The 19318-nt window shown below is 45.2% G+C and overlaps 1 protein-coding gene across 6 annotated transcripts in view; it reads left to right on the plus strand.

The window, feature by feature from the left end:
- The window catches only part of LOC127607446 (plexin-A1-like), a 158018-nt gene that overhangs the window by 85404 nt on the left and 53296 nt on the right, over nt 1-19318 (plus strand). For all 6 annotated transcript variants that reach the window (XM_052075757.1, XM_052075761.1, XM_052075760.1 and 3 more), the window contains exons 5-9: nt 688-788; nt 2542-2665; nt 4164-4317; nt 5131-5230; nt 10555-10669. In XM_052075757.1, the coding sequence (XP_051931717.1) occupies nt 688-788; nt 2542-2665; nt 4164-4317; nt 5131-5230; nt 10555-10669 (594 nt within the window). The remainder of the gene's footprint in view (nt 1-687; nt 789-2541; nt 2666-4163; nt 4318-5130; nt 5231-10554; nt 10670-19318) is intronic.

Genomic DNA, 19318 nt, shown 5'->3' on the forward strand with positions numbered 1-19318 from the left:
TTGTGGCACAGCAGCAACATGCTTGAAGTTGTGATTCGCCTGTCAAACAGCAAGCAAATATCTTGAAATAGCCACGCTTCCCGATCCCCCAGGAGCATGTTGTGAATCGTCTCTTATCACCTTTAAGTGGAGTGAAGGGCCATCTCAAACACTTATTTTATTTGATTTTTTTTCTAGCCTCTTAGCAAGCCCACACCTCGCGTGCGTCCGAATGAGTGACACGCACAAACACACACTGTCGCGGAGGACGTCCTTACACCGACTTTGCTCACTTTGGCTCAGTGTGTCTTGCAACACGTACACACATTTCCACACGTGCACTGAGGTCCGCTTCCCTGCCTCCCAATGTTTTTTTTTTTTTTTTTTGAGGTCACCTGTCAATTTTTTCACGGTTACCATGACCGCCTGTCATGTCTCCCAGCATGCATTGCGGGGCCTCGCCTGTGTACGCTTCACTGGAAGCTGGCACTAGACAGCGGGGTCCCTCCCGAGTGCGGCGATTTCTCTCGGGGGAATCATGTACACCATCCAAAGCACCGTTTCAACAGAAAGAAACATCCTGACGCATTTTTCTGCCTTTGAACTTGTCAATGACTCATCATGATCCAACTTAATGGGGAAATAATTTCTCGAGTAACCTCTCTCTACTTTCTCTCTCTGTTGCTCTCCCTCTCGGTTTCTTTGCAGGTGGTGAGAGTTCCGGTGGAGAGCTGTGAGCAGTACACCACATGCGGGGAGTGTTTAGGTTCCAGAGACCCTCACTGTGGATGGTGTGTGCTCCACAATGTGTAAGTACCACACACCGATGTCCCTCTGATAATAATTCAAGTGCTTTGTTCACGATCAATGTACTTTGGTTGACTACCTAATTCCTAAATTCTGATTTCTTTCCCCCCTGGCCAAAATTTTTGAGTTATTCGGAATACTTATTTGTTGAATATCCTGTATATCGTCTGGCCGGGATTTTTAGAAAATGTGGTCAGTTCACATCTAGCTTCTGGCTTAACCGAATGTAGTTACTTGAATCCTGTTTTCACTAACTTTTAGCAAGAAGAAATTTTAATGGGATTTGAAGCGGGGATTTAAAATGTTGCCCATCAATATCCAACAATGTTGGCTTGTGGCAAAACTTCCAAAATTACTTAGACGCACTTTCTTGAAACTAAGTCGGTGCCAGTGAGTGTCAGGAACAATTCCACATTATTCGAAGGTGACACGAAGTTAGACCACATTCAGAACACCGCGAGCATTTGGCGTAATGCCGTCTCCCGGTGTGTTAATTAAACCGAGAAGACTTATCAGCAAGCTGTCTTTCCTTCAGGGGGAGGCACAATCGTACGCGTGCCACTTCTCCATCATTAAAATGACAACTTGGTGATGGGCTCCAACCAGTGGTAACCTGCCATTTGGCCACATCTCGGCTGTGTGTCATCAACGCAGCTTGCTCATTTCCGAGCTCATTGCGTTGCCAAATCTGGCAAAAAAAGGCCCTGCGGATAAATGGGGAAACATTAATAGGCAAATTATTTATAAGCCTCGTTTCGGGCCTCTGGTGCCTTTGGCCCCATCTTATTAATAGCCGCAGTAGTTTCAATCAACAGTAGATTTGAGCTGGGCATACACATGTGCGCACATACGCATGGGGGGCTTTTAAGAAATACGCACGCATTTGCATGCCATAGCGGGATGTAGAAAAGACGAGGAAAATGCACACCATCGTGAACAATCATGCAGATGGTCTTGCGTATGTGTTATTTTGTGTATGTGTGCAAGTTGTCAGCTGGTTAAGGAACGAACAAACATCACGACTCGACTGGCTAAATGCCGGGACCCACAGAGGAGGCAGTTAGCGTCTTCTCCCGCCTCCCTCTTATTGTCAATCCTTCACAAAGTGCCGCATCAGCTCTTTTCTCTCACCTCTGGGACCAGTTGTAGTTAGCACGGAGGGGAAGTGATAGCTAATGCATTATGAATAGCTAATAGTAAAAGTGCTGCGTGCCGATAAGCCAAACCCCCCCCCCCCCCCCCCCCCGCCCCCTGCCCCTCTCGTCATCACCTTCCTGGTAATAAGCGGGGGAAATTACTGACCCTTTCTGATATTCCCTGGGTTTGAATTGTATCATTTTTACAGCTCAGTGAAACTTTAATGGTTGCGTATATATCACCTGACAAGTTTAAATTGGGTGGGACTGTAAACCGAACAGATGAGGATCTGTATGGATGTCCACACAGCTTAGTGTTTCTTGCACAAACGTCAAGGCCGGTAGGGTAATGATGTTTGGGCCTGCCGTAATAGCTGTGGCAAGCTATTAGCCAATTTGTCTTCTCTTATTGCTCTCATTTTCTGCGTGAAGGTGATTGTTCTGCATCTTTATCATGTTTAAAATGATTGTCATTGAATCTCAACTGCTCACAACACTCACCCCCCCCCCCTCCCCTTCCCTCCTTTTGTTCCTTCATGCTCTCGCTTCTTCCGGCTCCCCATTCCGTACTCGACCCATCACAATTTCATCCGCCTTTTCCTTTCCCGCTGCTCTCAAGCTGCTCACGAAAGGACCGTTGTGAAAGAGCGGGAGAACCCCAGAGGTTTGCGTCAGACCAGAGGCAGTGTGTGGAGCTCACCGTTCAGCCCAAAAATATTTCCGTCACCATGTCTGAAGTGCAGGTAAGCCTTCTCATATACAGCAGGGGGGGGATCATCGCAGTTCTGTTTCTCCCGCAGCGAACGTCATCTGAATTTGTAAACTTCCCGTTTACCTCGGCTCAGGCAGTTGTAAAGTCAGAAAGGAAATATTTCAAGACATTAAACATATAGGTCATAAATACTGTATACGAGTTCCAAAAATGTACTGTACATCAAATGTAAACAGGGTCACTCCCAAAAATGTTAGTGTGTCCTATTTAGATGTACGTTCTGCTGCAAACGTTGAGCTGGATAACATATGAAGGCACATTTTCGACGAATCTCACCATTCACCACCAGAACGGTCCTAAACATATATCTTGCATAAACATTTAGGCACATAGAAGACAATGAGTGTCTGCAGAATGCTATCACAGATGGTTGGGTTGAAGGCACATTTGGACCACATAGTAGAGTTGAGCATCGTTAATTTTGAAACAATACACTCTAATCTGGCATTCATGTCTGCGTTTTTAGCAGGGATGGCAATAGCTGTGTCAGCATCATTGCACTAGAATGCAGTGAAATCCACCAATGAATGCAACATGAAATAGTAGACAAAGGGAGGCTTGCTCCACACGCCAGTTTTGTCATCCTTGCACGGACTCCACATTCATTTTAGACTGACAGAGTCCTCAGTGGCCCGGATCCTGCGTACTTGGTGGATCACGTGTCAATTCATTGTCCTGTTTGGCCATTGCGGTCAGCGAATAGCCCTTGACTGAAAGTCCCTCACATGAGAGTGAAAAAAATCAAAGGTGAACGAGTCTTGTAGTCCATAGTTCCCAGATTGCAGAATGCTGCAGCTTGGGCTCTGATTAAAACAAAGAGATCAGAACATATTACTCCTGTCCGAATGACTTTACACTGCCCCCTAGTCAGCTGTAGAACGCACTCGCAAGTTCTGCTTCTGGTCTAAAAAATTCCAAACGGATTAGGTTCTCAACATATAAAAGAAATGTGAATTGGATACAAACCGAGTTGAGTTCTTAAGTCTCTGGACCCGGGTCAGTTAGTGGAGCCAAAAGTTCAAAGTAAACATGGTGAAGCATCATTTAGCTGTTGTGCTGCATGAGAAATGGAATCATCTGCCAACAGACGTGAAGTCAGCCCCAAGTGTGTACTCTACCTTCTGGTACCATTGTGATTGGAAAAACCTGATCCAGACTGGATCAGTTTTTTCGGTACCCTTTGCCTCTCGTCCACAGAAAATGCATCCCAAACGGAATGAAACTGCGGTTGCCGGTGCACGTTGCCGCACACATTAACCTTGCTCTAATTATAATGGCGGCCATTGTAACAGATGCACACAAATTGCTGGGCCCATCACACACCCACGCGTAGCCCGACTTCGCTTACATGTCTCTCGCCCGCAGCACCCATTAACCTCCGTGTCATATCTTATAACAATCCATGTACACCGTGTCCTTCCATTGATCTTGTGCTGATTGCCTCTCTCTCTCTCTCCCTCTCTCAAAAGTTGGTCCTTCAGGCTCGTAATGTGCCTGATCTATCGGCGGGGGTCAACTGCTCCTTCGAGGACTATGTGGAGACCGAGGGACTGATCCAAGGCGGATACATTTACTGCCTGTCGCCGTCTGCCCGTGACGTCATCCCCATCACACGGAACAAAGGTTCGGGCATATTTAGCTGGGCGATGAAGTCACAAATCAGAGGATCGGTGGTTTTGTGGCATTAAGCAGTTGCTTAGTTATGTCTCTGTTACAGCTTTGTTGCCCCCTCTGCCTCGTGCCTTTGAAATTGTTTGAAGCTATTAATTCATCAGCATGGGCTGATGTCTCCCTCTAAGGGGTCTTTTTCTACTCTGCAATCCGAGAACTGCGCAGCTGTGCAGCCACCAGAAAATATTTTTCGCATTATTCGATGATTTGCTTAGTGTGACTCAATCCAGAATACCTTGTCATTGCCAATAAAGCTCGCCCGTTCCATTTCAAAGCCTCCTAACTCAAGTTTGCATTTTTCTTCTGAAAATAGCACCGTTTTTGAATTCCTATTACCATGCATTATGCACCATTGTCAGTTTCGCTTATTTATTTCCCTTTCCTTCGAAGGGAGACTGCTTGTGTCGCTAACTTCTTTTCAAAGCCGGGAATCAATGAGTATTGCTGTGTTTAGACGTCTCTGCTTCCTCTTGTTTTAGCAGACATTGACGCCTATATTATGTCAGCGTCTATTTTTGGACATGGAAATGATGCACATATTCAAAGCATTGAAGGCTCTATATGCAACTTGGAAGTTTGGTTGTTTTTTTTTAAGTGCAGCCATTTTGGGGTTCTTATCAGCTGCAGCATCCAAACGAAACCGCTCATGAACCGTTTTTAAGTAGCACTCTACTCAGGGTGTTCTTTCGTGAAGCATAACAATAATAAAAATCAAAAGAACTCAGATTTGCACCGGTCATCTTTTCTTGTGCTGTGTTCATTCAGGTGACAAGCGGGTGGTGAAGCTCTACCTGAAATCCAAGGAAACGGGCAAGAAGTTCGCCAGTGTTGATTTTGTCTTCTACAACTGCAGTGTACACCATTCGTAAGTTGCAACAATTTGTTCATCACGTGGGTATTTAATAAGGATTAGGTTTTCATTTAGTTCTTCCCCTCTTTCCTCCATGCTTCGTCCCTCTGTCTTTTTTTTCCCCATGGGATGGCTCGCGCAATAAGCGCCCATCTCCCTTTAGCGTCCACGTGGGATATCCTATTACCTTTCGAGTGAAAAATCGAACACGATGTATACATGTAACGATTGCGATATGAGATGGTAATTTTAGTCTTATTATCACAACCCGTGACACACACTACTCTATCTTAAATTATTAATTCATTACTGGACGATCTGTGGGGTCTGTTGGACTCTAACCTTGTTCCTCACTAACTCCTCTATTAATCAAAAAGTAAAAAAGATGCTCATCTGGTACTTACTTACACAAAAAAGCCAAAATATTGTAGTGCAGAGCAGTGAATTAGTCAAAGTGAGTCTCCTTCGCAGTAGTCTGCCCGCAGTTTATTTGCACAGTCACAGCTCTTCGAACTTACTGTTCAGTCCCGTGTCTGATGCCGGGATCAAATAATCCTTCAGATCTGAAACAAATCACCCCGATTGCCCCCACTCGAGTCGCAGGCTTTCCCGTCTGTCCACCCATGGCTGATCCAGCGGAGGCTAAAACGTCTGGTGGGGTATTAGCCTCAGGGCAACAGATGGCATGTAGGCCCCTGGGATACCGCAGGGCTCCATTCTGGCTTCCCTCTGGATGTTAGATGAGCCTCCTTCGAGGATTGTCCACAAACACACTCGTACGTTCACATGCATAGCCACACCTCGCCCTGTCGCTTAATTGCTCATTTAAGCTCTGACTGTCTCGGGCACCTTATCTGTCACTCTGACCTTTGACCTGGTTGCACAGTTCTCTTGTCGAAGTACATGAATCCCTCGCCGCAAGGGTGGTGATTAGCCCAGCTGGTTAAAGGCGCCGTGGTTTACAATGTGAAATCATTTTTAATTCATCTCCCATAAGGACAGGCTGATATTTGCTTCAACCCGGCATGGCTTATAATTCCCAAAGTAGCACCAAGTCCTTTATATTCTCAGAAGGTATAGTCAATTAAAATAAAAGGTGTCAAGCTGAGCCATAGTGGATGTATTGCGATATGAAGTCACGTTAAGGTTTACGGCATTCCTCCTTGTACGGAAGTAGCCTCAAACAAGAAGCGAGGCAAGAGAGTCCCCCATTTGAGGCTATTACCCCAATGAGCTGATTAAATCTACTCCCGGCGCCGATCTAATATGGCCTTTGAGGGATGTAATGGACACGTTTAATGAAGTTACAGATATGGCACGTTGCATCTTCGCCTGTGACTTTTATGGCGAACAGAGCTGCCGAGATGAGAATCCTATTTTAAGGTGGTACTGTGTCCAGTGGAGTAAGTGTGCTGGTGTCATGATTTCAAGTCCATGCATCAACATGCAAGGTCCATATGGCCACAATAGTTTCTTCGCTCATCCATTTCCTGCTTTTAACGGCAAAGACAGTCTGAGAACATATTTTAGCAAATTTGCAAGCCCGTGCAATATTTGGGGGTATCATGAATATTCCGTGTTACAGTAGTGCGGAACGCAGGCGTTATCCTATTGTATTTCTTAATAATTTATACTGAGACACTGTCGCACAACCTTCCCATCTCCAAAACATATACACCCCTCCTGCCTATTTACACAACTGATTATGTTTCAGCCCTTGCCTTTTCAAAAAATGCCATACATTTGCATAGTGCCATTAATCTAATTAGCATCCCCACTGTTTCAGTTTAAGGGTTGCTGAGATTGAAATAGAAAATCACCCACGGCCATGATTGCGCCATAATTAAATATTTCCATAAGCTTTTTCTCATTTCTCAGCCCTCTGTTTATTAAGATTGGGCGGATATGGTGGCAGTGAATTGGGGTTAAGCTTTCGTGACGTACAGGACTTGTTGTTGCACAGTGCCGTTCATTTCTTGAGTGTGCCAGCCACCGAATCTTTTAATTTTGGCTTCCTTAAACTAATGTTTGGAATTTATCATTTTACGATTAACCAGATTCCCCTGATTGATTGTGAGGGTGGGGGGGGGGGGGGGGGATGATCCATTGAGTAATTGCCATTTAAAACGATGTTGGTTGGAATGCAAAAAAAACAAACAAAAAAAACGCTTGATAGTTCCAATTGCAGCATTGTAATGAGAGGAAAAATGTGGTATGTAGTGTAGGAGTGGAATGGGGTGCAGGGGGACCTTAGCAGGTCATGTTGTACCTTCTTGAGACAGTAAACTGCACGTGACATTATATTTAAAGCGAGAGAGAGAAGATTGTCACTCATGTATTCACTCATCCACACGAGATAAAGGGATCCAGCAGCACAGATGTTAATCTACCTGTAAATTATTAAACTCCATTGTAAGTAGTAGCCAATAAATAACTCATTTTGGCGAGAGCAGTGCTGTCAAACAAACCTCATTAGGTAAGGTGATTGTGTTCAACACGCTAAACAGACCACTCGGGTTGAAGAATGATTCGGAATTTGTATGTTTAAAAAAAAAAATGTTTTTTTAAAAATTGCAGGTCTGGAATAATAGCAGCGCTCTCGAGGCAGCGCTGGAAGATTAGCATCTGAATAGGCATTAGCATTATGAGCATGGAGCCTGTCTGCTGCTTCTCAAATCCTCTGAGTAATAATAGCTGATGGCCATTGAAGGGGTAGAAATAAGGCAACACTTGGGGGTCTGAAAGAATGAGCCCACCGCGGATACATGAAAAAATATCAAACGTTCCGCTATGTGCCTTGGCGGGGCTTAGGGCGGGGTTGCACCTATGCTAAAGGCGAGCCTTTTAGATCCGAAGGAAGGGGACCCAGGTGACTTGAAGTGTGCAAAGAATGGGCAGCAGGGGGTTGTCAGACAGAGCCGACTGGCCCTGGGTGGCACCCAGAATGACACATCTCTTATTTCAAAGGGCACAATTATAAAAGTTGGCATCGGCAACCTGCTGACATTTCGCTCGTTATTTCTATCGCTGGGACACGAACACGGTAGATTTGACTTAAGTAAAAGATGAAAGTCAAATATTATCCGGACATTGTGACAGTGGTGAAATATCATGCGTTGTTTTTGTTGCTGACACTGCTGCTTGTTTCTTGACCCTTGCGCTGTTAAGTTGGCAATCTGCTGAATTTCAATGAGGCCTCCTCTAATGGCGGGCCGAAAGAAACAAAAGAAAACAACAAACAAACAAAAAAAGAAAGCATACTTTCTTATGATCAACACACAAACTCATTTTGCGGTTCAGAATAAAAATGGACTTCTTTTTCTTGACGAGGTCATGTGACTACATTTCCTTGCTTGACTGAATTAATTTATTTTTGTTTTTTTTAAAAAAAATCTCAATTGTGAGACTTTGACCACCGGGAACAGGAGCAGCGGGCGACCACAGCTCTTGTGTCGCTGGGAACAGGAACGGAGGGCAACCGCAACACTGAGGGCTTTATGCTAAGCTAAACTAGCATGGCCGATTCATTTTCCTTCCATTTGTTCGTAACACTGATAAATTCCTATTTGCTCTTGTGTGGTATTAAGAGGCCTGTTATTTCCTTGGCCGCTCATCCCTCATTGTAAATGGACAGCTTCTCTCAGCGCAATGCTAAATTGGTCAATTAAAGCAGCAGTGGGATTGAATTAAGCCCCAGCCTCTGATCTTGCTCAAAAGTAGGGGCCCCGCACTGGAAATGATCGCTTAAAGTACGCACCTAACAAACGAGCCTCTGTAATTGATTCAAATGAATCCATGTCAGGGATTGATGGATTTGTATATGGGCTCCGTCACCCAACCCAGCTGAAGATAAAACTCTCATTTCTCATGTGGGGAAGTGAAATGGCGGCGGGCATTTCACACAGGGTTAAAATGTATTTGAGAGCAGGTTCAGGAGTGTCGTCAAAACATTTCGGAGGTACTGTACCTGTGGCAGATGTGCTTGAATGCAAATCAGCATGCATATTAAGCATTTCTAGCCTTTTTTTAATTTATAAATCCAAAGTCCAGGTTCATAAACCTTTTCTATCAAATGCTGCATTTGATCGCATTCACAAGAAACCATTTGCTCACTTGGTTTCATGATTGCAAACCATGCCATTCATTCAGGAGCTTTGCGATAAAACCTTTTGTTTGTCGACTGCTATTGGTTATATTAGACTTCCAGGATTGCTTGTAAGCAAGGTTCCATCAAGCGTCGTGTGTCTCAGGGGCAAAGAATGGCCAAAAACCCGAAGCCGTGTTGATAAAGTGAAGCTGTCACACACCGCTGTTAGTACACCCTTCACATATGTGAACACATTTCTACCTGCCAACCAACTTCCAGGCCAGTACTTCCGCCCTTTTACTCCCTTCCCCAGTGAGACCCCCACACGTAGCACCGCAGGCTACATACCCCCTCCACGTTTTTCCTCTCCCACGATAGCTGGCGTCTCCGCGTCTATCAGGGAAATCCATCTGCTTTTGATCTCTGCTGCCTTTCCCTCTCTTCTTTCTCCCATCATGTTCTTTCAACCCATCTATCTCCACCTCACCTCTGCTGGAGCAGGTGAATTAAAAATGGTGGCGGGTTTATAGCCCCGCGGATGAAAGAGCGCTTTAGACAAAGAACACGGGGAGAGCTTTAAAAAAAAAAGAGGTCTGTGGCAAATGAAAGGGATTGGAGGCATGGCATGATGGAAGCACTAAAAGAAAAACTCCTGTCTGAATGGATGCACAGAATTGCACAACAGAGTGGACGTATTGCGAGGAGATTCACTGAGCTCTCGGTGATAAATAAGGGCTGTGGCGGTAGAAAGATGAGGTTGGTGAAAGGTGTGCGGAGGAAGGCTTCAGAGCGGGTCAGAGAAAGTGCACAGTTTGTGATAAAAAAAGATTTATGTTATCAAAAGATCTGAAGTAAAATGTAGACTCACCTTTGTCTAGAATTTCAATTTACAGTATTGCATGCCCAACTCCGCAAAAAGCTGTACACTGAAATCGGGATGAACACTCAAATTCAAGACTTCTCAAAGCCTTATAAAACTTTTGAAGTTCAAGTCAGTGTTCATATTATGATGCAAAATCAACAAAACCTCGTCTCATCTCAAGTTTAACATTCTTACTCAGCACGAGTGTGAAATTAGGTTTCACCGCTGCAAAACGTCAACGTGAGGCGTAAAACCTTCACGATGCAAACAAGTGATGGCACCATTGATGTCGCAGGATAGACTGCTTTGAACGAGGTCTTCCGCTGTCTTTTATTTTTCTCAAGTCACCTTATTTTGACTCAAGTCGCCACTCCGTCATGTGTTTTCCAGCTGCCTCTCCTGTGTAAACGGATCATTCCCATGCTACTGGTGCAAATACCGCCACGTCTGTACCCAGAACGCACACGACTGTTCCTTCCAGGAGGGACGAGTTAACATTTCGGAGGTAAGTTCGACTCTTAATTCTACGGCAATGCTTGCTGTCTCTGTCTTCGGCCCTTGACGCATGTTCATTCATGAGCTTATCCGTCAGTCGGTGTATATCCAAAAAAGAATGTACCATATTCCTCCAATATGACGAATCTACCTTTTCCTCACATATTGTTGCTTTCAACCCATGGGGAGCACTTAAACCACACGCTCATTTAATCTTCGGCCAATATAACCACAAATTGTTTTCTAATGCACACACCCTCCTTGGTGTTTGCTTCAGGTTTCTTTCCATCAACTCCACTGTGTGTATCTGCATTTTTAACACAACAACTTTCTGTGCGCTGTGCAGTAATAATTCTGTCGTAGCCCATAAAGCCATAAGCAGGCCCGGGTTGCATAAAATGTCCATGGAAATACCGCTTGGCTTTTACATAAACAAATGTTGCATTAGCATAAGAGCTAATATCAATCGTGCGGAATAGCGGCTTGGGCAGGCGAGATGGTAAACATAACAAGCGTTAACAACTGCTCAAATGCATGCAATTTGGTAATGTACACAGTGTTGTTTCATTCTTTTCCATTATTTTTTTCTCCACCTCATGAATGTATTTGCAAGGCACAGACAGCAATTGAAATGCATATCTACTCAATTTTCAATCAACGACCGAATGCAAATGCATCTTGCCAGCGACTGACAGACAGTCATGCCTTCAACATGTCCGACTGATGTAACGCAGGCGCATGCTATCGCCTGTTTGTGCTCTGACTCTCTCCGTTATCTCAACGTAGATGAAAGATGCCGGCCAGCCTGTTACACTGGCCTTTATTAATTGGCCAACCTTTATCCAATTACTTCCCCCTTTATCTCCCTTCTGCACCACCCCCACGTAGAATTTCAAACACTAGCGCCGCCCGACGTTATCCGAAACAACACACAGACCTAGCCTTCATGCCTCGTGGAGCTGACGCTAGCGGATTAGTGCACCCATCTGTAAGACATGAGGAAGAGCATTGGCTTGCGTTCTCTGAACTGAAAAGAGACCGGCAGGCCAACAGGAAAGGCCTGCGGTGACCATGGGAGAAAGAGGAGGACTGCAAGTAAACATAAAAACAGAGGTCCTAGTAAGCGCTAGGGTTGAAGGTGTATCCGTTTACATGAGTACAAATCCATTGATGTTGAACACACTTAGATCCGAAACCCTAGTCGACCTCCAATGTCGGGGCATTTGAAAAACCAGTTTCTTAAAGGTAAATAATGTAAATGAAACAGTCAGAGATGAACTTTCTCAAATCATCATAAAACCTGAAGTCATACGTTATGGAGTATGTACTGTACATTTAAAACTGCTAGCAAGATTTGAATGTAGCCTTACTTCACCCCCTCTAGCTTCCCGTTATGTAGGCGGGTGCATCGCTAGGCCTTGAAAACAGTCACCAAAACCGTCATTCTCACTCAATTGTCTTTTAAGTTGATCACTTTTTTCAAGCTGGTAACACTTAGCGCTTGTCACTTTCCGCAGCTATCCAGATAGGAATTCATGGCAACTTTCCAAGACGAATAAACCGCGCTAACAACGCCTTGGCTAACGTCAGCTTGTTTACAATGCAGATTTTACGTGCAGTTACATCACACGCCTGCGGGCGGAGTGGATTTGGCTACATTCAAATCTTGCTAGCAGCTTGAACATCACAGGCGGCACCTTGCACATTCTCAATTACAGCTGTAAAATGTACAAAGATATGAAAGGCTGTTAATATAAAACAAACCACTGTGATTTAGTTTGTTATGGAGGCCCTGGGGAAAAAAAAATAATTGGACATACTGTCTTAAGACCAGGGCGGCCCGATAGTCCAGTGGTTAGCACGTCGGCTTCACAGTGCAGAGGTACCGGGGGTTCGATTCCAGCTCCGGCCTCCCTGTGTGGAGTTTGCATGTTCTCCCCGGGCCTGCGTGGGTTTTCTCCGGGTGCTCCGGTTTCCTCCCACATTCCAAAAATATGCATGGCAGGCTGATTGAACAGTCTAAATTGTCCCTAGGTGTGAGTGTGAGTGCGAATGGTTGTTCGTCTCTGTGTGCCCTGCGATTGGCTGGCAACCGATTCAGGGTGTGCCCCGCCTACTGCCCGAAGACAGCTGGGATAGGCTCCAGCACCCCCCGCGACCCTAGTGAGGATCAAGCGGCTCGGAAGATGAATGAATGAATGAATGTCTTAAGACCAAAGATTGAGGGACAGTGCTCAAATCCGCCTATATTATGTCAACGCCAACCTTTTTTTTCTGTATTTTGACACAAATACACTCTCAGGTGTGTTCAAACTCAAATTTTGCGCTGGTTATGGAAAAGTCATTGAGATTGGGCAATGGCAAAGTATTCAACAGAACCGAGTATGACTTTGACAAAGCAAACGGGACAAATGGCCAGAAAAGGAGATGGGGAGATTGAGGAGGAGCGAAAGAGGCAGCTTCAAACAGACGAAGGCGCGCGGGACAGGGGAAAGCTCTCTCGTCGAACCACGAAACCGGCGGTCACATTCTCCACGAGAAAATCCATCATCGGCACTGACTTGTCTCACACTCACACCACACACACACACACACACACACACACACACACACACACACACACACACACACACACACACACACACACGACAACGATGCTTTGTGGCATTCACGTGCTAAAGTGTAAACACTGTGACATTGCCAGGCACGCACACACACACACACACACACACACAGTCATCCATCATCCTTTTCTGAGCTGCCATAGCCATTAGTCGCACTCTCTGTGGCCCAACTGGTACACTTCTTTCCTGTAGGCGAGACTTATCCCGCCCTTCTCCAAGGCCCATCGTTTTTTTTTTTTTTTTTACCTCTCTCTGTCTCCACCCATCTCATCGCATTCAGCCCTCCTTCCTTCCTCCCTCACCTCTCCTTTACCTTCCGTCCTCTTTGACTGAGCAGGAGATTTTGCACAGGTGGAGAATGAACGCTTGTCATTTCACCGGCAGCTCGTGTGTGTGTGTTTGGGATACTAAGCATTCACACACCTGCATGCGTGCACCTTAAATGTAGACCTGACATTATCCTGAGTTTCGTCTTCAATTCCATAACAAACAGCTGTCCCACTTTTCATTTGGTAACATATACTTCACCCAGACTATTTTCTGTGACTTAAAAAAAAAAAAACTCAGACATTCCCTTCCTTGCTGAACCCCACAATTGAGTTTTCCGCCGCTCTAATGAAATGCAATCATCGCATCTCTGTATGGCTACATTCGCCGAAACCGGCGCTGATAAATTTGCATCAAATATTTTCGTTCGTCAACTGTCAACACACTTAATTTGTTTCCTATTCCGCCAGTTTCCTCCGAGCTTTCGCAGTCTGTGTTTCCATGGCAACATAAATTCCAAAGTCCACCCCTTCTGTCTCTTCTTGCACGCCGCATCATCTCCATGAACTTTGTGTCTGAGCGGCTTGCGATTTAATATCTTTTGATAGCTAACAGGGAGAGCGACCTGAAAAAGAGCAGCGTAATTGAACAAGCCCACTTGATGTCTCTTTGCCTTTTCTGTAGGGAATGCAGCAAAAAAAAAAAAAGGAGGCGGAAAGAAACGGATAGAGTAAGCGTGAGGGTGAAATGAATATAATGAGTTGCATTTTCAAATCAAATATGCATGAATCAGCAATGCCCCTGATGACACAACAAGCAAATTCTGGAATTAGGGGGCAACCAGGTGGAAAATTACAGGAGAGAAAGGCGATGAGGGGAAAAAAAGGGGGTGGGGTTTCATTTCTTCCCTTCAAGTTGCTCTCCGATCATTTCCACTATTCTCTTTTCTTTCTCCTTCACTTTCTGTCATTTTTCCCGAACCCCCTCAATCTCCTGCCCTTGGAATGAAAATCACGTGCAAGGCACAGTGTTCGTTAGCTATTTGGACTTGGTTATGTTAAGACATGCCTCAATGTGTGTTTGGCTGCGAAACACAGTCCGGTCTTGCATGAGCAAACAAGGCAAGGCTTAATTGTATCCTGCCAGTCGAAACTCGGGGGATACGATGGATTCATAGTCATTCGTCCGCTGCAGAGATTGTTTGGTGCACACAACAGCGGTCAGCTTTGTGTACTGTATTCGTAACACGACTTGTGATCTCAACTTGGGCCAGAAATGTTTTGGTTGATTAGGATTATTGATTTTAATTCCTCTGATTTCCAATACTGAGGGTTGTTTCTTCTAATTTGGTTCGGGCAAACATTTGATGCATTCTAATTGTACCACGGCCGCATATTACAACCGCACCGATAAGCACTTTGTGAAATGATCACCGCTTGGATAGTGTCAGTAAAAACCTCCCCCAATTTTCTTATGATAAGAGCAGTTGGTCTTCAATGTTGTGGAAAGTGAGCCATATAATGTAAGAAGAAAAAAATCAAATAAATGGAAACCGGATGACATTATCGGATTATTGTTTAGTGGAAGAACTTTAATATTGAGTATCGCAAACGATATTCGATGAATTTGTCCTCGTTTTCTTATTTTGGGATCATTCCTTTTAATTTCAGCAATTAAGCAATTTCACATCAACGGAGTAAAACTCATCCTGCTGGCTGTCACATACAGTTTGTCGTCGTTTGCGTTGATGTGCATTTACAGCGTCGCAATTCAAATTTGTCATTTTAAGTCTTATTTCCATTTCAAATCAAATGCATCACAAGCCACGTTCTTTCTTTATTTCTTTGATCGTTTTTAGTCATGCGAGCCCGGTAAAATTGAGGAAATCTCCCAAACGTGACCATTTACTACCGCATCACCTGCTTTCCTTCACTTGGCATTAGCGTTCAAGACGGTTCACTTCAACGCACTCAAAGACGCACATCGGGCTACACACGCGTCTCACACACACACACACACACACACACACACACACACACACACACACACACACAAACGAGTGGCTAAATCATCCCAGAAACGATCCCCGGTCGACACATGCTCCCACTCGAAAAGTGCTCCTATCTGTTGCCAATTACGCCAATGTAATGTGAACGTATGACTCATTGCTCCTTGACACTAGATGAGCAGAGGCTCCATATAGTCTGCGCTCGGGAACAAAACATGAGCACATTTTCTCTGTCTCGGTCGTTCTATCTTTCACACCCTTAAATAAGCGCATACACTTATAGCTCACAGGCTACCCACACATTCTTCAACAACCATAGAAATACTTTTTAACTCTCTCTCTCTCTCACACACACACCCACGCGCGCACACACACACACACATTATATACACACACTATAGCTGAGCTGACAGGGCTATTTGCGACAGAGGTGTGAAGGCCCCAGACTGTGACATTCTGGCACACTCAGTTTACTCTAGCTGATACGCACATACTGAACAGGGCAGACACACACACACACACACACACACACGTTGTAAGCCAAGGCCACTTGAGGGGTCTTCACCGTGTTTGTGCGCACATGTGCAGTCACACATGCACACGTGTGACTGGTTCTTATCAGGGCGCAGCACAACCAGCAGCTCAGGGCTACGGGGGTCCACGTGGGTTCTGGGAGAAGGTAGACCGAGTTGAGGGATGTCGGGTGAATGATACCCGACATTTATATCCTCCTACACTTTGTCTTTCTATGATAACATCCGTCCATACCCCCCCCCCCCCCCCCCCCCCCCCGCGCTACGTTTGTAAGCGTATCGTGTTGTAGGTGCTGCCACTCAACCCAGTGAGCGCCATTGCAATGATTTGGCGCTCAAGTTTCACCGCTTTCTCGTTTCGGCTTCCTTTCTCTTGTTTTATCACTTCACACAGGTTTCCGCCGCAAAGCGTCAGATGTCCTTGTATGGGAACGTTTCTTTTGGGGTTATTTCCCCCACCTCAAAGCGGGTCACTCACGTGCGCGTACGCCTGTGAAATATTAACAAGATAATTGCCGTATTTCAAGAAATATAAACAGAAGGGTGAATAAATCAATCAACAACCAAGGAGGAGGTGAGTTATAAACTACCGCCCCGCTGCGCTTTTTCCAAAACAGTGCAATCCAGTTTACGTATTTTAAGACGGACCAAAGACAGACATGGCGGCCATAATTGAAACCAGATGGTTATAAACACAATGAAATGCAAGAGGGAAAAAAAGAAGACAATAGCAAGAAGCCACGTCAAGGAACTGTAACGAGCAGCAGATAAAGTCAGCGTGACGCAAAGTATTTTGCAAATGCTGCGTGTGGTTGGAGAGAGAGAGAAAAGAAAACTTGCCCGCTTTGCCCGATGGATCTTCATTGGATCATAGCTGGCCCCAGTGTTTAACCCTTGGTTTAGTAGCGGTGCACCACCTCGAGGCGTCAAGCCACTTATGCCGCAAAAGCGTACTTGAGACACTCGTAGGCAGTAATTCTACTGCTGGAAAGTTGTGCTTGGATTCGGCGGACTCTTCCATATGATATCGGGAGGTTGTAATCGAGGATTGTGAAAGGGAGGAAGTGTATTTGTATTTTAGCCCCAGGATGGGTCGCACACGGTGTGTTGTGTGATTTTGATCTTTTTGATGAGTTAAGTAGCAATTTAATACCTCCACCGTACGAGTGTGAATAGAAGTTATATGATTGAGAGCAGATGATGCTTTCGTGGACTGATTCTGTCACCTAGTGGAGTGGTCTTTTGTAGATATTATTGGAATCCATGAAGGTTTTGTTTATTTTATTCATTGCATTGGACACACTGGACAACCCAACCCTTTTTTATATGGCATTATCTGTAGTTCCCAGTTCTATGGTTATCATCACTTCTTGCCTCTTTGCAATCCATCCATCCATCCATTTTCCGAACCGCTTAATCCTCACTAGGGTGGCGGGGGGTGCTGGAGCCTATCTCAGCTGTTTTCGGGCAGTAGGCGGGGGACACCCTGAATCGGTTGCCAGCCAATCGCAGGGCACACAGAGACGAACAACCAACCACGCTCACATTCACACCTAGGGACAATTTAGAGCGTCCAATCAGCCTGCCAATCATTTGTGCTATTCTGCCGTGGTATATCCCCCCCCCCCCCAAAAAAAAACCCCACAAAAAACGAGGCCCTCTGTTGCAGTCAATGCAAACATGCTAGCAGTCGCGTTCAATACTGCACTACATCACTGCGAGCTTCAAGAAGAAAGAACGTGAGGACATTATATCAGCACGAATATCCAGGCAAACAAATTTAGTAACATCATAGGTTCAGGACACACTCATAAGTGTGTTTTAATGTGAGTGTGTCTCTGTGTCAGTCACGGACGGGTCCCTGCGGTTTAATTATTCAGGCTGTATTAAATCTTCATCTCTGCAGCCCGCCTAATGTGAACACAGATGAATTTTGCATTTTCTCCATCGAACCCGGAGAGTGAGAGGACGAGATAACTGCACAGTCACTGAGCGAGGGGGGTCGGGGGGAATGATGTTAGTGGAAGACGAGAGAATAATACCGCAATGTGAGCCGCAGGAAAAACAAACTCAAAAGGAGGGAAGAATATGATAATAGGTAGCAGCGGCTGCTTGCTGAGATGGAGACACATTGCAAAAAGGGGCACGGGAGTGGTTGGGAGGGGGGGGGGGGTTAAGACACCCTGCTCAGTCATGAATGCGTCATTCAGTCTTACAAGACTATTTGACCCGTGTCGCGTTGTCACCATTTTACTAAAGTCATCACCAAAGTCATCGAAGATGCGAAATTCATATTGCAGTTGCGTTCACATCTGAATTGTGTATGAAAAGGAGATGCGGAAACGGAGTTTGGAGTTGCATTTAATGAGAAATTGAAAGCTGAATGTTTTTAGTTACGGGAGCATGCCGCAAGCGCCGCGCCTGGCGTGGAGCAGAATCAAGAGCTTACGAGCGTGTTCCATGTGTTTTTGGTCATGATTTTGTGAGCTCACTTGCGCTCTTTAAATAAACCCAAAACATAACGGCAGTCCATACCAATCAAATCAAACACACGCTTGGCTCATTATTTTTGACTCATCCCTTAGAAATGAAATATGGCGCTGAGAAGAGTCATTGCTTGCAGACGTCGCATCGTACCTCTTAGATCAAAGTTTGTCTTTGAATAGCATGCGACATGATTACAGCTGACATATCTGGGTTAGCATGATAATAGTCTGCCAGGCCCCCCACGCGCATCGCAAAAATCCATAAGGAGCAAACAATGTCACCGGGAAAAAAAAAAAAGCGCAGTTTCTGCATGCCCTACATGTATGTTGAAAAGGATCAACCGTGTAGGTTTGCCCGTATGTCAAGAATAAACGATTACACCGTACAAGATGAAATTGACATGTACGATGTGAGCGCATGCGCCCGTCGAAGGAGCACACGTCACTGAATTAAGTCAAGCCTGCGCTCGGTGAGACTTTGATTATCTCCCGGTAAATAACATTCACGACACACGTTGATTGCCCCGTTCATTTCCAGCTTGTCATATTTCCAACTCTGTTTTTCTCTGCTCTGTTTTCCCTTTCACTCCTGATCTTGCGCGCTCCCTCTCCCCGCTCTGTTCTGCTCGGAAGCGAAGGGCGTGGGCGGACAATCGCAGTCCCTTTCAAGGTTCAAAGTCCCCTTTCCTCCTCCGCTTCGCTCGCTCCTGCACTGTTCTACATGTTGCAGCCTTATTAAGT

The sequence above is a fragment of the Hippocampus zosterae genome, chromosome 9, assembly GCF_025434085.1.
Source record: "Hippocampus zosterae strain Florida chromosome 9, ASM2543408v3, whole genome shotgun sequence".
NCBI lineage: Eukaryota > Metazoa > Chordata > Actinopteri > Syngnathiformes > Syngnathidae > Hippocampus > Hippocampus zosterae.